Raw genomic sequence first — 22,629 nt, forward strand, 5'->3', positions numbered from 1 at the left:
TCCTCTTTGTTTTAAAGGCTAAAAAATATTCCCCAAAAATTCAGAATGCCAGTCTATGACATCCTGCAGCTACTGTATAGATTATTCTTTATGCCATGCTCTGCTTCACACTGTGCCTGCCTGCACACCAGCTGTGACACTAGTTGCTTGTGGCTGTAGCTGAGGAGCTGTAACACGCAAACAGCTGCTGCAGTGGCAGATTATTACAGACTGTGTGCTATCATGCCACAACTGTGCTTTGAGCTTTTTTCATGTTCAGTCTACATCATGTGTTCAGGTTTAACGTGTTAATTATATGCGTTGTTTTGTGTGCCTGTTTTGTTTCTCTTGTGTAAAGCTACCAAATAAATGATTCTACCCAACTCTCTTTGTGTTCACGTGTCGTGATGAATATACACCTCACTTTACTTCTGTGGAAGTAACCACGGATGAAATCCATTCACTAATGCAGTCTTTGTAATACACAGGTGCAAGCAGAATAATTTAAGCAGGTGGAAATAATTTTTTTTCATTGCAAGATTGGTTAAGAAAAATAAGCCTGCAGTTGACTTGTTTGCATTAATGGACTTTAACATTATACTGATACGCTATCTTCTTTCCTCATTATGTTGCCAAACCTTTGCTCTCTTAGTAAAGAAACTATCTCCCATCAAAGACTTCATTAGGAACATGGGAAACATGCGTAATTAAGACAAACTGACCCCTTTTTGTAATTTATAATTTGGCTTGAGGCTCTGAAATATAAGACATGCACAAGAATGGAAAGAAATTTAAAAAGTTTTCAAGGTTTTTCAGAACTATTTTATGTTCTCTGTGCCCCTTAAATGAAGATTTACTTGTACTGTTTCAGTGGGGATGCTTTGCTTCTTGCAAATTTGAAAACTTTCTGCAAGAGGGCAGGAGGCGGAGTGTGTAGAAATGGCCGCTAGTTGCAGAGCCAGCTAATTCAATCCAGCCCAGTTCAGGTTTATTGATTATAGCACCAAATCAAAGCAACAGTCACCAGAAGCCAATGCATGGTAGGATAAAGATGCTACAATAATCAGATGACTGGCAGAAATTCAACTACTAGCTCCTTCTCTCACCCACCAGTTACAGCAGATGGCCGCCCCTCCCTGAGCCTGGTTCTGCCGGAGATTTCTTCCTGTCAAAAGGGAGTTTTTCCTTCCCACTGTCACCAAGTGCTTGCTCATAGAGGGTTGTCTAATTCTGGAGGTTTTCTTTGTATTATTGTAGAGTCTTTACCTTGCAGTGTAAAGCTGCTTGAGACAACTCTTGTTGTGATATGGACCTGCATAACTTTAAAATTTAATTGGATTAGAATTCTTGTGAAATGTATTGAGGGCGTATTATAAGGTTCACAAGACAAATCAAGCACAGCAGACGATAACAGTCCAGTGATTAACCATTAAAACCGCCATAAATGTTTAAATGTCGCACAAATTACAGCATGAGGGAGTGTTCGCCCAGGGCGCCAAACAGGCTAGGACCGCCACTGCTACCAAGCACAAACTAATGAATGAACTGAAGCCTGACATTCAGCACAAACTGACCAGAGAGATGAAGATTGTAATGGCAGTGACCTTTAGGACAGGCCTATTATTCCTGTCCTTATTTTTATCATACATTTATTGCTACAGGGATAGATACTCATATTAAAGTGGCCAAAGTTTTAAATAATCGGGTCAGCATATGTAAAAGTAATCCATGTGAGCTTAAAGCTCAGGCTTCAAACTGTTCTGAACACTCAGTGCTAAGCTTACATCTTTATGATGTCACAGCGAAGGGTATCTCCCAGAAAAGCCATACAACTTGTTTTTGATCAAAGGCCACAGCTTTTGATCAAAAACCCATTTAAGAGACCATTTTAAAAGCATTTTGCACGGTTCCCCCCCTTTTGGTGGTCCTCCTCGGGTCCTCGTACTCTGGGGCCTCTGGATGTCTGGGGCCTGGATCTCCTCCATACCTGCTTCATGCCGTGGGGGACGGGGCTATGGCTCCCCACACTCCCTAGCAGATCGTTACATGGAGAAACCTTTGGAATACAAGCGTGCTGATCCACACAGGTATGCACACAGGTGTACACACGGGTGTTCACAGACGCGGACTACACCTTTCTTGGCTGCTGCCTCAAAGCACATTGTGCGCTGTCTATCTTGCGTGCTGCACAATATCGTTTAATATTTAGTATCTACTGTTATCTACTGCTAGCTAGTTTATTGTGATGGTGCTGTTTTTATTATGTTGCTCTTTTTTTGTTTGCTTTCGCTTCTGTTTTTTTTTTCTCCATACAGGTGATCCAGGTGTTTTGTTTTTCTTTCTTTCTTCCCCCCTTTCTCACCATCTCTTCTCCCCTCTATTTTTCTTTCTCTCCCTCTCTTTCTTTCTCCCTGTCCTATCCCCCAGTCATGTCTGTCCCATTTGTAGCAACCGAAAATAAAATAAATACATAATTATAATAAAGGTCAATCAAATGGACCAATATGGCAAGGCCATGATGATCCACTTGGTAAAATAAATCCACTTGGCATCTTTCTTGGCCTTAAGACAACAATTCTGATGGCTAAAGATCCAAACGGGACACAAAAAAAAAAAAAAGCATTTTGAGATCCTTTTGTTTTTAAATACAGACACAGGACTGCAGCATTAGGTGAACCTGGAGTTATATTAATAACAGCAGACTGTATATAGGCAACATTTATGCAAGCGTATGACTAACATGTGTGATGTCCAGTTCATTAGCCGTCCAACCCCGGCATGTGCCAAGGACAGAAGGCTCATTATAAAAGTCTGCTTATAGTGATTAAGGTGTTAGGTTAAACTGAATGTAGTAACACCAATTAGACTGCATATTATGCAAATGCACATCTGCTGTCGGCTGAAGGAACATACTCACCTCTGAGGTTATCAGATAAAGCCTGCTCACATCTCCCTGGATATAAACAAATGTATTTGGTGATGGACACATTCTTTAAGGTTAGAGGAATCTTGTGATCTCCTCTTTCAGGAACACTAAACTGTGTATATGTATATCCTATTGTTGACCTTTGAGTTTGAAAAGGACGGCGCAACATGGAGGCTGCGTAACAAGAATAATGGAATAAAGGACAATGGAGGAAGAAACGAGAGTGTAAATGCGCAAATGTGTACTGATTGTTTCCTGAACTCATCCACAGGCACATTACATGCGCACGTGTCTAAGCTTAAAACTATGAAGCCTGCATGAGTCATGCTGTGATTCACCTGTACCCTCACTGTGACTACAGTATCTCATCACTTGAAAGTTGCTCCCAAATGGATCTATTTTAGTACCCATCTGAATAAAAGAAAGAGCAAACGAATACATCAATTGTAATTTGACGGTCTTTAATGGAAGTAAAACCGCAGAATGAATTATGATCTGCCAGATAATCTGATGCGGCTCTTAGCAGACAGATTATGAATGAAAAAGCAAAGTGCTGTGGTTCTAAAAGTTCACTAAAGCCTGATTTTAGTGATGTTGCTGCTGAATGTTGGGAATTCTGATTTTTTTAAAAAGAAGGAGAATTCTTTTTTGCTGAGTTTCGGCTTGACAGGCATTTTCAGAAACATGACTTTTTAACCTTTTTGGTAGCAAAATGAAATATTTAAACATGCAAATAAAGTTAATACAAATAAAAAAGAAAAATAAATTAAAAACATTTTCCCACCAGTGCTGGATTTCAACTTTTTGTCTTTTCTCCTTTATTTTTTGAGCTCTATTGTTTGGTAAGAGTCCCTGGGGATGGGTGCAGTGATAATATTTAATGTTGGTACTTTTCCTACAGCATCAGAATAACCTAATGGTAATCATTAGCCCTCTGCTAGCACTACAAATACAAACACAGTATGAATAAAAATACAGAATGAATAAGATTTGGTTTTCGGCATGTCCAGCAGAACAGAACAGTTCACTTATATAAACGCTGTGTTTAAATATTGGTAAATTCAGTACAACAACCGGCATTTCATTTTTGGTTTCATAACACAGGAGTTACAGTTTAATCTCCCACGTGTTCAGCAATTTTCCAAATAAAGGCCATGGAAATGTTTTTGTGACGGAGGCACTTTGTGACACGTGCTGCATAAACAAGTTTTTCCAACATTTTTTTTTCTTCAATCAGTGTATAAACGTATACACAGCGAGCTGGAAGGCAGCCTGGGATATTCAATATTAAAGACAAAGATGGAGTGTATACAAAACAAGCCCATCAGCTTGTAACAGTCACATTTCACAGGAGGTGCAATTCTTGTAACGCGCTGTCTGAACTTCATTTAAAGACTCCCCCCTTCTCAATGTCAGCTACAAAGATTACAAACACAAATCTTAAAACACATTCTTACACACCTTTACACTGGGGGTGGAAAAAAAACATTAAAAATATATATAACTATTCATGACATCCCAGCAGCCTTTGGGATTTACTGCTGTCGTTCATTTTTGACCCTGCAGGCCACTGCGGTGATCAGTGCTGCTCCCTTTCCACTTCCATCCTCTGACTTCAGGAACGTCACCTCACACTGTGGCGCCAAATCCCGCAGTGTTTCTTGCATAATGGCAGAGAAACTTAATAAGCAAAGGAAGGAGAGAGAGGAGAAAAAAAGTGTCAAAAAGCTGCAAGAAACTCTTCCTCTACTATGCAAATAAGAGTATTTTTGCAGCTGATGACTACGTTGTCTTAAATTTAATACACCCAGATGGTCTTTTCTTTCAAGTCCTCAAAGGACTAAAAAGATACATTTCTGCAGCTCTTTGTACAAATCATGAATAGTTTATTCAAAAATCTACAATTCAGAAAAAAATATAATAAATTCGTGAATATAAAAGTGTGCAGTGCAGCTCTGTATCCCAACCGCTCAGGGCTTAATAGTGCAGGCTTGTCTGATTCTTATGAACTGTGAATAAAATGCTGTTTTAGGAGATAACTGCTTCTTACTGAGGATGCGTTTTATAAAGCGTGCCATCCACTCCCACGGTGATGGAGAGTTGATTCAAGTTGCGATTCTGCCGTATCTTGTCGACAACAGCGGCTAAACCTGCGCCAGAGAGCTGAGCGGCACGGCGGGCGACCACGCTGCACACCTCCTTCACCAGCACGCTGTCGTCGCACGTGGAGCCGGTGAGGCCCAGGTGCTGCAGGATGGAGCGAACCTGACGCATGGCGAGGCGGTCGCTGCGGGTCGGAGAGAAGAAAGTGTTATGCACGCGCAAAGAGAGTCCACTTATTAGACACACAATCATACAGAGCATTTATAATCAGAAAGAAACGCGGAACTTTAAAGCAGACAAAGTCTTACACGTGCAAATTTAAACCCTATAAAGACTCAGAGAGATTCATGGTTGGATTTTAGAAAGATTTCAGACTCCACATGTTGGAGGATGCAGCAAACATGGACCTGCAGCATTGTGACCTACAGAGGAGCACTATTTTTTTGTTTCATCCATTTTTCTATTTCCACATTCTTTCCTCTAAATGAGATTTGCCACATGATGTTTTCTATCTCGCTTCATAAAAAGCCTTATGGATGATGAGCCGCTGCGAGCTCTCACTCCTCTGCAGAGGACATCTGCAGCTATGGGAAAGTGACAGATGGAGCCCTTTCTGACCAAAGACCTTCTTCCTTCTCAGTCCGTTGCAACGTGCAGCCAAAAGGATCTTAATCACTTCATAATTATTTCAGTTTGTGAACTTTAATTGATAAGTATCAACATATTTTAATGTTCTCATTCTAAATGACTTTGTGTAGAATCATTAGAATAAATGTCATTTTACCCATTTAAAATATTGTAATTCCACATCAAATGTGCTGAAAGTAAAGAGCACAATTTATGAACACAAAGTAACAGCCTTTCTCTGAAACATCTCTGATCTCAACCATTTCTTTGTACTTTTGCATTGATCTGCTTCTATCAATCTCTTTAAAATCACCCAGCGCGATTGATGTTTCTTTAGATTAATCTGTAATAACACATCTTGGCTCTTTCATGTGCACTGTAGCAGGGGAGGTAAATCCAGGATGATTCAATCAGAATGCTAAGCTAAGCTTTCGATAAGACAGAGCCCTCAGGCCCTTAACTGATGCTACTAGCATACAGAACATTTAGAAATCCTGCCATCATCACACAGGTTGCAAAGCCTACTCTCATTCCCAGAGTTTCAAATACGGTCAAAGGTCTGCTTGTCATTGGTCTGTCACGTCTTCCTTGTCACATGCAAACGACACCTTGGTATTATTTGTTCACACTGGATGAGCTGAACTTCTTAGCATGCAGTGTTAATGATGCATACAGTAGATGGACTGGTTCTTAGTAGAGCAGGGCGATATGACCAAAAATATTTATCACGATATACATTTGAAAATTTGCGATATATATAACTGACGATATAATTGACACTAGACAAAACACTTTACAACTCCACAACTTTATTAGTGCAAAAAAAAAGACATCAATGTATTTTCACTTAAACAAGCAGCTGTTTTTTATGTGCATTAAAGTTATATAAAAATGTAACAGTGCAAATGCAAATTCCTTGCTGACAGTTTAACCAAAAGGCATTTCCAGTGGAAATTGGCCGACATTTCCTCAGCATAACCATGTATAATATCCACAAAACTTAAAAAGAGGTTATATACACACAATACAGTAACATTATGGCTACGGTAGCCGTAATGCTCCAACAATCCATCAAGCGGTGCGGATTCGTAGCTTAGCAAAGTCGTACTAAAACATTTGACAGATTTTTGAGCGCCGTGTAGCACATAAAATCGTTTCAAGGTCAGTAAACACAACCAGAATTCATACATAAGGCACACGGGATTATAAGGGGCACTGTCGATTTTCAGAAAAATCAAAGGATTGATTTTAAGTGTCGTATTTTCCAAACAACACGGTAATAACGACGGCCCGCTAGCATGCTCTACCAAAAATAGTGCTTTGTTGTGTATCTGACGGACGAAAGCTAAACCAGTTCCACACCACTGAAGCTGCAGCATTTTTACAAACCAGTTCTGGTTCATCCGTTTCATTCAACGATCCACTTTCGCCCTTCTCATTCTCTGCTATGCTTTTTCCGCCATGTGCATATGAAAACAAAGGCACTGCGCATGCGCGTTTTACCCATATTCTATCGCAATATTTCATTTTCTTATCGTTGCCCAACATTATACCGGTATTACCGTGAACGGTATGATATGGCCCAGCCCTAGTTCTTAGGCAGCACTTTTCTGCTCTACTACTCAAGTAGAGTTCTTTGAGTGATACTTGAGCACTCAGCTTTATCCAACATGTTCCATTCACTTTAGTAGAACATCCAAACTCTGATGAATGCACTGGGAGCAACAACTCTGGAGCAACTAGGGATCGAACCCCCAAGCCTCTCCGTCCTAAGCCTGATCCTTCCTGATCCTGAGCCACAGCTGCCATATTCAGGAATATTTAAACCTTAAATATTTAAATCGGCTTAACTGTTTTTGCTCCGTTCCTTTTGTCTTACCCTCTGTACTGGGCTTGACCAGGACACTGGCAGTGCATCTCTATGATACCAGCAGGATCTTACACAATGGCAGCATTTAACACCCTGGGATAACAAGTGGCTTTACAATAGTCTGAGCAGCACATGTATTGGAGAAGCATCACAGCAGAACAGACTGTGGTGTAAAGTCGAGCTTCCTGTTTTGGACTGCTAACCATCATTGAAAAGGAAAAATGGTTAACTCTGTTAACTTTGTATTATATTTCACTAACATACTTAAATAAATATAAAAATATAAAAGGATAACTGGAAAGTATAAAGGATGGCAACATATTCAGACACTGTGATATTATGTTATCACATCTAAATAGTCTGTGTTGGTTTCAAAGAACAAAAATGAGTCAGTGATACAAAAAGTATTGACATGCTGCTCATTATTTTATACATAATCATTATACACCTCAGGCTTTAGTATAACAAATGCCAATCATGTGACCAAGATGGCGTGAGCTCGACAGACATGTTGAGACTAGAGCAGTTTGTAATACTCACCTTTCAATCTGTGACAGGAACTTTGTCTCAAAGATGCCTCGCGTCTTCAGTCGTTCTGACACTTTGCCCCTGAACAGCAGGCCCTTAGCGGTAAAATCCAGTAACACGTTCCGCACGATCTCCCCCAGGTACATCCCACTGATCATCTTTTCATACCTTCGAGAGAACACACAAACTTTAAACTTTCCAGATCCATGCACACAGACAACACAGTAGCCACAGTATTTAAATTATCACCATTTACAATTTCAGTCCCAAATGTTACTAAAAAGAAATTTAGTGAGCAAGCAGCAATTTATTTTGAGAAAGAGGAGACAGAAACGTTATTTAAGAGAAGTCAGATAAGTTATTTGTTCCATTAACAAAAACAAATGTCATTACTAAAGCAGATTTTAATGGAATAGTTACCAGAATGTGTAACAGGGACTGAAATGAATTCTGTCTAATGTTATATGCTCGGCATGTACAGGACACACACTGCATGAACTCCCTGACGTGACACTGAGACTGCTTTTTACAGATATTCCAAAAGGCTTCTTTAAAAGAAGAAAAAATAACTTAATAAAGCACTTGTTCTTTTGAAATAATCAATGTATAGTATGCCTGTATAGGTATAGCTCCGCTGTCTTACTCACAGCTACAGCTTAATGTTCTCTCATGAATAAGTCAAGAGGAAACCAATGATCTTGCCCGACTTGTCTTTAAAACAACAATGTGTCTTTCATTTCATTTCATCTCCCGGTCAAAGGTGTGACCTCCCTCTTCGGTGGCTCGGTATTTTGTATTTTCTCAGAACAAAGATCACAAAGTGCTTTAAGCCAACAAATTAAATGCTTTGTCTGGATGTGTTCAGATAAACAGAATAAACAAGAGAAAAATGTGATGTGGTGGCCGACCTGAGCTCCTGTGGACTTGAATACAGAATATATAGATTTCAGGAAAAAAGGCTGAACTTGGATGGTTCTGGGACAGCTTTGAACCCTTTATCTCATTCTCACAGGCAGATGCTCTCAAAGTCAATCAGATTGGATCGACAACTCTCCACAGAGGTCTGGGCTTTTTCTGGAACACTCAAATACAGTCAAGACTCATTTTCAAACATATTCAGACTCACTTGCTCTGGGCTTTTTGAACCTGCCTGTATATATTCTAATTCCACTACAAGCTAAACTAAAGTGCAGCTTTTGCTTTATTGTTGAAATAAAGAAACAATCAATCAACACCATGACTGCTCAGATCTCCAAAGAACTGCAGTAAAGTGATCATAATCACACAAACTCATTTTCACAGATAGTACTGACACTGAAAAGCAAAGGGAAAACTTTGCTTTTCAGTTTTTTCCATTTTAAGATACATGCAAGTGTGTATGTGTGACTAGTTACTCTGGTAAAATGTCCACCTATCATCTTATATCTATATTAATTAAATAATATATAATGTTATATTGCTTAAATAGTTGCATGCTGATGAGTTTGCATGTGTAGCACATGCACAACATAGAAAACGAAAATACTTTTGCAGTTTTGTGTTGTTTTGTATGCTCTGTGTATTCAGTTCATTGGTATTGTTTTTTGTTATTGTTAGTTTGTTCTTGATGGAGTCTGCTGTTTTTGTTTTGGGAATTAGAAACTGTTAAAAACATATTGCTAACAGACTGTATTTAAGCACCAAGTTAAACTATCCAAAGATTGCACATTTACAGAGATGCTCATCAAATGACCCCAGATTACTTTAGCTCTTCTTCTGTTTGATGTGTTTTTAATATTTGATCTGATGAAGCTGATGAATTTATTTTTCCTTAATCTAATTCTATTTATAAGAACAACATGAAACCTGAACCCCAAGTGGAAATCACTCTGCATCGTTTTAGTTTAAGAGTGTCTCTGTAACAGATGTTCCTGCAGACACAATTCTGCTGTTTTGTAGTCCATCCAGTAGTTTGATAAACAATCATACAAGAACTGTGCTTTTAAAAAAAGATAAAACACTTATCTTATCCAGAAAGCTGTATAAACAGCTCTTTGGGTGAATAAAATAGCTGGCAGCTATGCTGAGTCTCTATCATTCAGCCAAAGGTACTGAGTGATCGACTGTGTGCAAAGAGCCAAGAGACAAATGTGATCAGACTTAATTCTCAGCATTTAGACTTATAATCCACGGCCCCCTCACATCTGCAGGGAGAGCAGGACAGGCTACATTTTTCAGTTCTTTTAATGTTCTTAGATATATTTGATCACATAGAAATATTTTACATTTTATCATTGGAATAGGTGACACTCATAGGGATCATTCTGTGGGGGAAAAGAAGAGTTATATGATTGGTGAAATGCCCCTTTTGGATTGGTAAGATGCTGCCAGCACCACCACTTTAATGTGAACACACAGGGTAACCCCCCCTGGGTTAACTTAGCAAGTTGATAACCTGCTTTATGCAATCACTTATCCTGATCACTGATGCTAGGATAAATGAATCCAGATAACAGGAAGGTAATTTGGGTGCACTGAAGGTCATAGGTCTAAGCCTACAAATATAATAACAGTCACCAACATAGTTGTTTAAAGAATATACATTTGTTATTCAGATTAACTCTTGCTTTTGACTTGTTGGATTTTAAATGATGTGTACTTTCAAAAGGCCCTGACGTGAAGTTTAAGAATTTGGTGAATAATGGCCTGTTTGTTATGGAGTGCAGAGTGCTGCAGCGGCAATGTTTTTTTGTAGGCCAGCCTGAAAGTTAGCATCACTCTGGCTCACTAGACAAAAAGCCACTGCCAGTTTGTTGGTAAACATTTGGACTATACAGAAAATAAGCTTTGTGAGAATTAAAGATTCATCTTTTGGATAAATTGTTCAGCAAGATAATCATCACAAACCAACATCAACCATAACCAATGGTTAGCATAACACTTAACCATAAACCTTATCTTAGGCATTAAAGAAAAAAAATACTGACGTCGATGCAGAGAAACTCATATCTGGGTTTCTGAGTGTTGCAGTGTCACATTACAGAGGGAAAGAAACGTGAAATTTTAAGAAATAAAATAGTGCAAATTGAGTTTAAAGCACAACAGGGTTAAATTTATTCTCAACATGTTTGTCTGTAGTCTAAAAGTGCTGAATAAGACAAACTTGTTCCTCCTTTTGTAACAAATGTTTCCGATTATTCCTTCATAGTTTTTGTTTACAGAATTTGGATTGAGTATTTGACAATGGTAAGATTATCTGACTTGTGACCATAAATATCTTAAAGGTCTAGTTTATACTGAGCACTTCTAGAGCCTGATATTTCTAAAAGAATAATGTCAGTAATTTATAAAAAAATAAATAAATCTGTGATTCCAGTTTTCGACACTGAAACTTTGTCATTGTGGGAAATGTCAGAACTGACCGCTGGAATTGCTTTACTGCCACAGAGAGCTCTTGATGTGTGACACTATGAGGTTATCTATTCAAACAACTGTCACAGTGGTGACTTGCAGTGTAGTGCACTCTCCATGTGTCTTTTAATTGGCAGCATTATTATTTCATGATAGATTCCCTAACTCTTCTGTGTTTCTTGAGCCAGTGTGTCTTTCTCTCAGTCAGTCCTTGTCTTGTTTTTCCCTTATGTGTTCATAATGGTAACTACATGTGATGCTGTTTGTTGTGAATCTTGGCTCTGAGAATCCACGCTGTGGATTTTTCATTTATTACCAATCCAGTACCTCTGTTTCCCAGGGTAGTTAGAGCAGGCATCGACGAGGTGATCGAACTCCGTGCAAAACTCCTCTAGTTCCCCATTTTCACCAAATGCTCCCCACTCGACATTGACACACATGCGGCCATTATCGCCCTCCACCAGTTCGATGTTATGCATTTCCTCCATGTAGCAGGCATTGGTCCCTGTGCCTGAAATTAATCAGACAAAATACGAGGACTTTCGTAGAACAGCTTGACTACAAAGATGATGAATAAATAGAAATATACCAGACAATATTTGCAAACAATAAATAAACTTTGATGCTTAAAAAAGACTTCAAAGAAGGAGGGAGGTGGCCAAACTTACCGACGATGAGTCCCACCTCACATTTGGGATCCTCGTAGCCGCAAGTCATCATGGTTCCCACTGTGTCATTAACTACTGCCACAAAGTTCAAATCAAATTCCTGGAAGCAAAGTAAACAAACTTATTCATATCTATGAACTGGAACTGAGCATAAGCATAAATATTAATATTATCCATAGCACTAGAAAGACATTATTCGCTTATCTACACTCTTCACTCATCTGCAGTTCTAATGGTTGCGGGTCTGAGAATCCTCATATTGCTTTAGTGCATCATCTAACACTGTGAGCACCAGAAAACAGAAGATATAAATCATAGTTTGGTAAATTGTCAGATTATATAATAAGATTCTGTACTTTTATAACAAGCGCTACTTACATTACTTTATCTTACATTTCAGCCACAAACAAACACACACACACACACGTAAATATATATAAATATATACATATAGACACATGTATATATATCTCTCTGTGTGTGTACATATATACTCAGCCATTTCAGAAAATAAGTCAAACACAAATTCAAAGAATCACACAGGACCATTTTAATCTATTTTTTACATCTCATGCAATTAAACTGATGTACTTGTTATTCAATCAGAAATGAAAGTCGTGACTAAAAGCATTGGAGAGAAAATTCAGACATTCACTGACAAGTGTAGGTGGAGCTCTTAGAGTGCTGCTCTCCTGGGTCTTACATGTGACTGTATAACATCATGGTGCAGTCTATAAGTGAGCCATTTTGGCTCTTTTTATTACATGAATCAAGGGTTAATATTCAAGGCCACAATTCTGTAATATTGTTTGGTCTTTACTTTACATATAAAGCACCTTGAGGCAACTTATGTTGTGCTTTGGCAGATGAAAAAAAGTGAAGTGACTTTAAAATTGTATTTAAGACTGTGATTGATGTACTGACCCCTCTGCTGCGGACAGCTTCTTTAAGCAACGCGACAACATCTTTCCCCTCACAGCCGCTGGCTTTAAACCCCTTCGTCCACTTCAGGAGTATGCCCTAGACAAATTACAGAGTCACAATCAGAATCCTTTGTATTTAGCCACGTTTGTGCACACAAACATTTGACTTTGGTTCACGTTACTCTTTGCATGCAAAGAAAAGAAACATTTTTTTGTAGTCAGGGTGTCATTAGAGCTGAAAATTGAAGCACACACAGAAAGAAAAAAAACAACAACTCAGCTCTCAATTAGAAAAACAAAACACAAACAAAAACAAGAAGCAGTCAAGGAAGACAAACCTCCATTGTCTCCATTTGGAGATGTTAGCTCTTTATACAGTAAAGTTACAGCGGGATACAAATAATATCAGGCTGATCCTGCCACAATTTGTTCCCCCTGTCTAAATCACTGACAAACAGTATCCCACAGTTGTTTATGTTTTTAAACCCATTTTGCACAGAGAGGCATTTTTGAAAAATGTATTGATAGCAATGTTGAATATTATTACACAGGAAAAAAATCAACTACACGCAAAATAATCACACCGTGACGCCTCTGCCTTTCTAAATGGAGGGACAGTAACTGCGTGTGTGTATGTAAGCGTGTAAAACCTGAAGATAGAGACAAAATACTGTTAATCTGACTATCTGCTATTCTGCAATTCATCTCATGTAAACAATAACGTGGCGCACAGCGTGACGTGAATAAAGGCAGATACCTTTGACGTTGCGTGACGAACTCTGTATTCCTCGTCCACACATAAACGCAAAAAAGGAGTTTTAAAAAATCTCAGTTTTCAGTGATTCGAAACACCGTTTACGTGTGGACGAAACAGCTGCGTTTTCAAAAATACCCGTGTAGGTGTGGATGTAGCGTTAAAGAGTTAGTAGTTTATTTTCTTACACCTGTAATTTATTGCAGATTACTTGCATTTGCTTAATTGTTCACTAAATGTTTGAGGTGTGAAATAAATAGCAATGGAGCAAAATATGGGTGTGTGTGGTTGGAGGATGAGTTTGTGCGTGTGCGTGCGTGCGCGCGCGCGTGCACGCGCGAGAAGGGGGCAGGGGGCGCGAACATTTTTCTTGTAAAACAAAGGGGGGCCTGGCAAAAAAAAGTTTGGGAACCACTGGTTTAACACATGTGGCAGGTTGTTGTCATCAATTGTCGCTCCTTGTTTTCAAGTTCAACAACCGAGCCCACTTATACAATCACATTCACAGGTCACCAAAATATCTTTCTTTATGCAACTCTGTCTGCATGACACCCTATTCCAGGTATATTGTTTGGGGCGATGATTCAGAGATCAAATTTATTCTGCAGGGCTTCTTATTTTCATCATCATCCAAACAACACTCCCTATAGTTCACTGATTGTTCAAACTTCAAGCTGCTGGGAACATTTGATTGTTAGTATTTGTTGGTTTTTTTTTACTGACAATGCAAAAGGCTATGATTGCTATATCCAAAGTACAGTGGCTTGCAAAAGTATTTGGCCCCCTTGAACTTTTCCACATTTTGTCACAATACAGCCACAAACATGAATCAATTTCATTGGAATTCCACGTGAAAGACCAACACAAAGTGGTGTACACGTGAGAAGTGGAACGAAAATCATACATGATTCCAAACATTTTTTACAAATAAATAACTGCAAAGTGGGGTGTGCATAATTATTCAGCCCCCTGAGTCAATGCTTTGTAGAACCACCTTTTGCTGCAGTTTCAGCTGCCAGTCTTTTAGGGTTTGTCTCTACCAGCTTTGCACATCTACAGACTGAAATCTTTGCCCATTCTTCTTTGCAAACAGCTCCAGCTCAGTCAGATTAGATGGACAGCGTTTGTGAACAGCAGTTTTCAGATCTTGCCACAGATTCTCGATTGGATTTAGATCTGGACTTTGACTGGGCCATTCTAACACATGGATGTGTTTTGTTTTAAACCATCCCATTGTTGCCCTGGCTTTATGTTTAGAGTCGTTGTCCTGCTGAAAGGTGAACCTCCGCCCCCGTCTCAAGTCTTTTGCAGACTCCAAGAGGTTTTCTTCCAAGATTGCCCTGTATTTGGCTCCATCCATCTTCCCATCAACTCTGACCAGCTTCCCTGTCCCTGCTGAAGAGAAGCACCCCCAGAGCATGATGCTGCCACCACCATATTTGACAGTGGGGATGGTGTGTTCAGAGTGATGTGCAGTGTTAGTTTTCCCACCACACAGAGCGTTTTGCCAAAAAGTTCCATTTTGGTATCATCTGACCAGAGCACCTTCTTCCACATGTTTGCTGTGTCCCCCACATGGCTTGTGGCAAACTGCAAACGGGACTTCTTATGGTTTTCTGTTAACAATGGCTTTCTTCTTGCCACTCTACCATAAAGGCCAACTTTGTGCAGTGCACGACTAATAGTTGTCCTATGGACAGATTCCCCCACCTGAGCTGTAGATCTCTGCAGCTCGTCCAGAGTCACCGTGGGCCTCTTGGCTGCATTTCTGATCAGCGCTCTCCTTGTTCGGCCTGTGAGTTTAGGTGGACGGCCTTGTCTTGGTAGGTTTACAGTTGTGCCATACTCCTTCCATTTCTGAATGATCGCTTGAACAGTGCTCCGTGGGATGTTCAAGGCTTGGGAAATCTTTTTGTAGCCTAAGCCTGCTTTAAATTTCCCAATAACTTCGTCCCTGACCTGTCTGGTGTGTTCTTTGGAATTCATGGTGTTGTTGCTCCCAATATTCTCTTAGACAACCTCTGAGGCCGTCACAGAGCAGCTGTATTTGTACTGACATTAGATTACACACAGGTGCACTCTATTTAGTCATTAGCACTCATCAGGCAATGTCTATGGGCAACTGACTGCACTCAGACCAAAGGGGGTTGAATAATTACGCACACCCCACTTTGCAGTTATTTATTTGTAAAAAATGTTTGGAATCATGTATGATTTTCGTTCCTCTTCTCACGTGTACACCACTTTGTGTTGGTCTTTCACATGGAATTCCAATAAAATTGATTCATGTTTGTGGCTGTAATGTGACAAAATGTGGAAAAGTTCAAGGGGGCCGAATACTTTTGCAAGCCACTGTAGCTTGTGTACTCCCCACCAGAGTGTCCCAGCAAGTTTAGAAAACAGAGTATAGTTTAGACCAGTTTCTCTACCTGACACACTCCTGTGCTCACATACAGCGTGAAGAAGAAAGTTTTAAGTATAAGAAGATATAAATGAAATAACCTGATCCGTAGCAGGTCTGGCAATTAGATAAATACAACCTCCGAGCAACCACAAAACATGACATCCTGCACCGCATCATTATTTATTTAACAAAAACAAAACCAACTAAGCTAAACCAGAGTACAGTGCAAGTAGCAACCAGGTGCTGTTAATCAAATGCACTTGATGAACTGATCCATCAGCAAGTGTGAGCACCTCTATAAAAGCAGAAGTTTGGGCACTTTGCTGATCTGGGGCATTTGGGCGTCCTATCTACAAAAAGGACTACATCTCAGTCTCATCAAGCCTAAATTATCAAAGTTATATGACAGAGTAATTAAAAAAAACAGAATTAAATGTAAAGCCATCTGTCTGACAGCTAAAACTTGACAAAAACTGGGTCATGCAACAAAACACTGGTTTTAAGACAACCAACAAATCTACAACTGAATGGCTGTAAAAGAAAATAATTAAGGTGTTGCAATGGCCCAATCAAAGCCCAGATGCTGCAGTGGGACCTCACGAGAACTACAAATGAAACAACTACCTGCAAAGCTCAATGAACTGAAGCAATGCTGTAAAGAGGGGTGGGCAAAACAATGATGATGTGGAAATTGATACAAGTGATTCAGAAAATGATTACATCAAGTTACAAACTACTGAATCATGAAGTTTACTTCAGTCTAAACTCATACTGACGTAGACCAAGGGTGGGTCTTTGCTGGGGTAAAAAGTATAAACGTTTTTGGTGAAAGGCACCAAGAGAAAGATGTAACCAGTCTGAACTCATATAGTTTATAGCTCATTTTACATGAACACAAAAAATTACCTCATCAAGTTTGGTTTGATCGCAGGGGAAGGAGAACGTAAAACCCAAAGGTAAAGATGCTCCTTTCATGCCCGTGTATTCCAAAAAGTCAGCTATGCAGTCCACAATATGGTTGAACAGCTAGAAAAAAACAAAACAAAAAAACAAAATTAAAAGGAATATTATAAGGTATAAGTACAAATAAGTACAAAGCATCACTTTTGCAAACATCCACAGTACTGTGCTTTGACATGGCAAGTTCTAACCAACATTTGGCCTTAATTTAGCTCTTAATCACAAGTAGCTTCCTGTCAGTCAGTTTCAGTTGAAGCACTACCTCTTCCCCTGTGCCTTGCATGATTTCCTGTGGGATACTGTAGATCTTCTGTTGCATATCCACACTGCGTTTTGTTCCACTTCTCACTCGCACCAGAAGCACTCGAAAGCTCGAGCCTCCAAGGTCCAAAGCCAAGAAATCGCCATGTTCTGTCCAGGTATAAAAGACATTAAGTCATTATATTAAAAAAAAAAAGAAAAAAGAAACCTTGTGTCAAAAACAAGCCAGAGCTTGGGGGAGGTGGGGTTAAACCTACCTGATCCATCGGGAGTGGATCGGACATAAGTGGGAAGCATCTTGATGCTGGCCTGCTTGTGGGTTTGCTTTGACAGACCTCGGGTCATCTCCTCGCTGAATCGCCTCTTTACCTCCAGCAGCTGTTCGTGACTCAAGCGCAGCGTGTCGAGGATGCGCTGCCGCTCAGCATTTTGGTTGGCAAGTCGGAAGGCCACCGCAGTCACCATAGCTGCACCCTTCCCACTACCATCCTGTGACTGCAAAAAACGCACATCGCAGTCGGGTACAAGTCGACGAACCATTTTGTTGAGCCTCCTGGAAAACCTAGAAAAGACACACATTTGGTTAAGTCCCCATGGTTTCTGTCTTCTGTTATTCCTTTTTCACTTGTACACATGATACCCAAACAACTTGCTCTGTTGTGTTTTGATCTTTTTTTTTACATTCAAGCTGCTCTACACCAGACAATAATCAGGAACATCATCTATGGACTAGGGCTGCCACGATTAGTCGACTAGTCACGATTACGTCGACTATCAAAATCGTCGACGACTGATTTAATAGTCGACGCGTCATTTGAAGCTTTGTAAGATCCCAAAAGACAGGAATACGTAGTAGGATTTAAGAGTGTAATAACGGACTGAAACAGAAGATGGCAGCACTGCATGTACAAGGATGCCAGCTGCCGTTAAACCCCGAAGAAGAAGAAGTAGCTCTGTCCCAGAATTTATAGCGCAGCCCAGCTCAGTTTCCAACAATGGTGGCAGCTAGTTAGTTTTAATATTAGTCTTATTATTCTTTCTGGGTCACAAAATAAACGTTTAACATATTTTCAGGCGAGAATGTAGCTGTGTAAACCTCAAATATCTGCTCAGTTTATCAAGACGCCACATATTTTCAAAAGCGCTCCGACGTTTTCGGAGACGTCTGTTACCCACTAGCTCGATAGCTAGCCGGGGGCAAGGCTCACTAGAGCCCGTGAGAACACCGGACTCCCGGCAAGTCGTTTTCAAACCCACCGCCGTCTTTCGCTACTCAGGTTAAACATGATATATAAGTCATTTAGATAACTTAAAAATGTTATTGTTTGGCTTTTTTTAGTATTTTATTTGTTCCTGAATAATCGGTTTGGCTGAGATTAAAGTTATAGTTTTTACACAGCTGAATAAACATCAAGCAGACAACTGATTATCAGAAGTGTGAGATGCTCGAGAATATACTCCGGTGTCCTGTTATATTTTAGATAGCAAGGAGTTTATTAAACTTCACCGAAACAATCTGCAAATTTAATAAACTATCATCTTGCCTTTATTTTTAGTTAGCACATACCTTAAACACTTAAAGCTGTAAGCTAATGATAGTTATATAAGAGCAGATGCATGCTGGTGCAATAAGCTGTACGTTTTACGTCCAGTGGATGATGATCTGATTAGTCGACTAATCGCAAAAATAATCGGTGACTAGTCGACTATCAAAATAATCGTTTGTGGCAGCCCTACTATGGACATTTCCTTCTTCAGAGATCAACACTGTGTAGCCACTTCTTATACCTGAGTATATGGTAAAGTCATGCTTATGATTTTTGCCAAGGAACACACACACACACACACACACACACACACCAAAACTGAATCATTTTTTCATACACACTGTGCACTTTAACTGATGAACGTGGAGGTGATCTTGGTGACATTTCCACTAGATATATTTGATCAGCAAACCTTTTAAATTTAAAATGAACCAATCTTCTGACCCTGTGTTGCACAAATACAATCAGCTTTGCCCATTAACGTCTTGAACACACCCTCCCTGTCAGTTAACCCCCCCCCCCCCCCCCCCCCCCCCACACACACACACACACACACACACACACAATGACAAGCTGTATATTTTATAGATTATCATTTTCAGTTACACTAAAAGCAGCGCATAATCAAGCCAGCTAGGAAACCTGGAAAAGGTAAGTGACAGGCAATTCAGCTTGCAGCAATTTTCCTTTAAAAAAAAAAAAAAAAGTGTGTGTGTGTGTGTGGGGGGGGGGGGGGGGGGGGCAGAAAGATAAGGACTCAGTTTAAGAGCACAATTTCTTATAGATGGATTTTTCTTTGTTATAAGTGAACTTGATGATGCTCCTTTATCATGTATACATCCTTCCAGCATTCAGTCTTTAAACTGTTTGTCTGACTTATTTCTAATCACACAGAGCAAATATGTGGCTGTTCACTGAGATCACCTCCCTGAGACTTGTCTTTATGCTCTTATATTCTTTGTCTCAGGGACATGCAGGCACGCAGAATGAATAGTAAAAATGTGATTTGAAGTGACAAACACAGCCACAGCCACTCCACAGCTACAGTAAAACGTGCCAGTGACACAGATCAAAGTCATGAATGTGTTGGCGAGACCAACATAACAGAAGTGATCCACTTACTCTGGATGATTCTTGTAAACAGAGCCATCCACTCCAATAGTGACACGCAACTTCTCAGCAGCTTTGTTGTCCCGGATCTGTCGCAGCACCGACGCTAGAGAGGAAGCGCACAGGTGTGCGGCCCGTGTGGATACAATCTGACACACCCTCCGAGTTGCTATGCAGTCCTCAACCGACGGGTCCAGCCCCAGGCCACGAAGTATCTTCTCAGCACTAGCAATACCTTCCTCATCTCTGCAGGAAGAAAAGTGAAGAAATTAATGTGAAGAATAGAAGAAGAGCTTGAGGACAGAATTCTTACCCTCCCCCATAAAAACGTCTTTTTATTTTAAGTACGTGCCAAGTGTTTTTTAAAAGGGCAAGACATTTTCAACACAGCTGTTCCAAACAGCCGAGATTATTATAGATGCTCACATTATTTTACTTTGCATACAGAAACATAATGATTTCACAAAAAACAAAAACTAACAGCTTCAAAATTATTAGCCTCCATGCTAATAGCTAGTTGCATATACTTGCTGCTGGATAACAGCCTGCACTCATTTGCTGTAGTTTCCAACAACTACATATTTCCTTTGCGAATCTTTTAAGCTCCTCCACATTTTATGTTTTTCTGGCATGGATCTTAGTCTTTAGTTCATCCCACAGATTTTCAATTTTGATTCAGGTCAGGGCTCTATGTAGGCCAGTCAGGAAGAGTCACTTTGTTTGTCTGGAGGTAGTTCTCCACCAGGAGAGATGTGTGTTTTGGGTTGTGGTGTTTGGAGACAAAGGGAGGATCTCAGCTTTGGTGCTCACTGCTACAGGTTTGTTTGTTTGTTTTTTCCAAAATCTGCACATATCCTTCTTCATGATTCCTTCCACCTTGATGAGATTCTCAGTTCCAGACAAACGAAACGATCACAAGCATAACACTCCCACCATCGTGTTTCAGTGTGGGGAAGGTGTTCTTTGGGTTGTACGCCTCTTCCTTCTTTATCCTCAACCTTCACAGCACATTTTTAATTACTAGCATATAATCTCTGCCCGCTGCTTTTGAACATTCAAACTCAGAATTTAACTTATTAATGAAGACCTATTATTAGATTATTTACCAGAAAGCAATAAAAGAATAATAAACTTTCAGGAAATGGACTGTGTGTTCTGTGGGATGGTCTGGTTTTCTCTTCCCTGCATGCTGTACTTCTACTTTACTGTTGGGGAAGATTTCTGTTCAAGAATCTTTGAAAGACCCACTAAACATGTATTTGGTGTTAAACATCACTTGTTCACCTCTTTAGCTATAAATAACTAATATTTTGACTCAATCCACCCAAAAAATAAACATAAAAATAAAGAATCTAGCAAAACAGGAGCGATGGCAATTATATGCAAATAGAGTCATGTGAGGACGTTTACACAAGACTTTATGCAGTTCACCCCATTATTTAGTGACGTCGGAAACAACTTTCAGCCACAATAACTTGAAGCAGGGTTCCACAGTTAAACAAATTATAATCTCAAGTTTGGCTTCCCACAATTAAATGAATATGAGTGATCATGCATTAAAATGTATGTAAAGTAATGCCCTGTTGATTTCATTTTGTTGAAAGTTTTGGTGAATAAGAAGGACTACTTTGATACAAAGATGTGAACAGATGTGAAAGCAGTGTGAATTATAATATTATTGTTCACTAGAATAAATACGTAATCGTGACAAATACTCGTGATTGTCATTTTGGCCCTAACTTGAAGTAATTGTGTTGTGTGTGACTTTATCACTCTCTCTTGTCATTGTGTCATTTTGGCTCTTCTTTAAAATGTTGCTTCAGTTCATTGCAGTGTGGGAGCACTCATTTATGCAACACTTTCTTAACGTCTTGATGCATTCTCAATCATCCAGGAAAGTAAATCCCCAAAAGTTGATTCTGTTCATCTGGACGTAGCGTTTTGTGGGAGAAACGTTTCGTCACTCATCCAAGTGACTTCTTCAGTCTCAGCTGACTGCAGGTTTGCCCAATCTTATAAACAGTACATTTTGCAGTACAGTAAATTTGCATACATTTGCATAATGACATTTGCATAATGACATTATGCAAATGTACTGTTTATAAGATTGGGGAACCTGCAGTCAGCTGAGACTGAAGAAGTCACTTGGATGAGTGACGAAACGTTTCTCCCACAAAACGCTACGTCCAGATGAACAGAATCAACTTTTGGAGATTTACTTTCTTAAGGTTCTGCCATAGAATTTCAGTCAGGCTGAGGTCTGGGCCATTACAACACTTTGATTCTTTGCCTTTTTCGCCATTCTGTTAGAGATTTCTTGCTGTGATTGGGCTCCTGTTGCATGAATGAGTTTCATCCGAATGGTGAATGGACTGATTATTATCTACTGCTTATATAATGCATACATTCACACTCCGATGCATCGGAGAGCAATTTGGAATTTGTGATGCAGAAGGCAGGATGCAGTCAGGGATCGAACCATCAACCTTCCAATTAGTACAGTTGCTACTAACATAATGTTCAACAGGTTTGCACTTAATCCGCCATCTGAGAGATATCACAGAATGCAGTGTCAAGGT

General features: G+C 39.7%; 1 protein-coding gene across 2 annotated transcripts in view; it reads right to left on the minus strand.

Moving 5' to 3' along the window:
• Nucleotides 1–3,345: 3,345 nt before the first annotated feature.
• hk2 (hexokinase 2) overlaps nucleotides 3,346–22,629 on the minus strand; it is a 42,958-nt gene continuing 23,674 nt past the window's right edge. For both annotated transcript variants that reach the window (XM_084945652.1, XM_084945653.1), the window contains 10 exons: nucleotides 20,063–20,296; nucleotides 17,651–17,955; nucleotides 17,395–17,543; nucleotides 17,079–17,198; nucleotides 13,016–13,111; nucleotides 12,092–12,191; nucleotides 11,751–11,934; nucleotides 8,046–8,201; nucleotides 4,956–5,192; nucleotides 3,346–4,585 (listed from right to left, as the gene is read on the minus strand). In XM_084945652.1, the coding sequence (XP_084801778.1) occupies nucleotides 4,441–4,585; nucleotides 4,956–5,192; nucleotides 8,046–8,201; nucleotides 11,751–11,934; nucleotides 12,092–12,191; nucleotides 13,016–13,111; nucleotides 17,079–17,198; nucleotides 17,395–17,543; nucleotides 17,651–17,955; nucleotides 20,063–20,296 (1,726 nt within the window). In that variant the 3' untranslated portion in view covers nucleotides 3,346–4,440. The remainder of the gene's footprint in view (nucleotides 4,586–4,955; nucleotides 5,193–8,045; nucleotides 8,202–11,750; nucleotides 11,935–12,091; nucleotides 12,192–13,015; nucleotides 13,112–17,078; nucleotides 17,199–17,394; nucleotides 17,544–17,650; nucleotides 17,956–20,062; nucleotides 20,297–22,629) is intronic.

This window comes from Perissodus microlepis, chromosome 12 (assembly GCF_051167445.1).
Source record: "Perissodus microlepis isolate ML-2025 ecotype Zambia chromosome 12, ASM5116744v1, whole genome shotgun sequence".
Classification (NCBI taxonomy): domain Eukaryota; kingdom Metazoa; phylum Chordata; class Actinopteri; order Cichliformes; family Cichlidae; genus Perissodus; species Perissodus microlepis.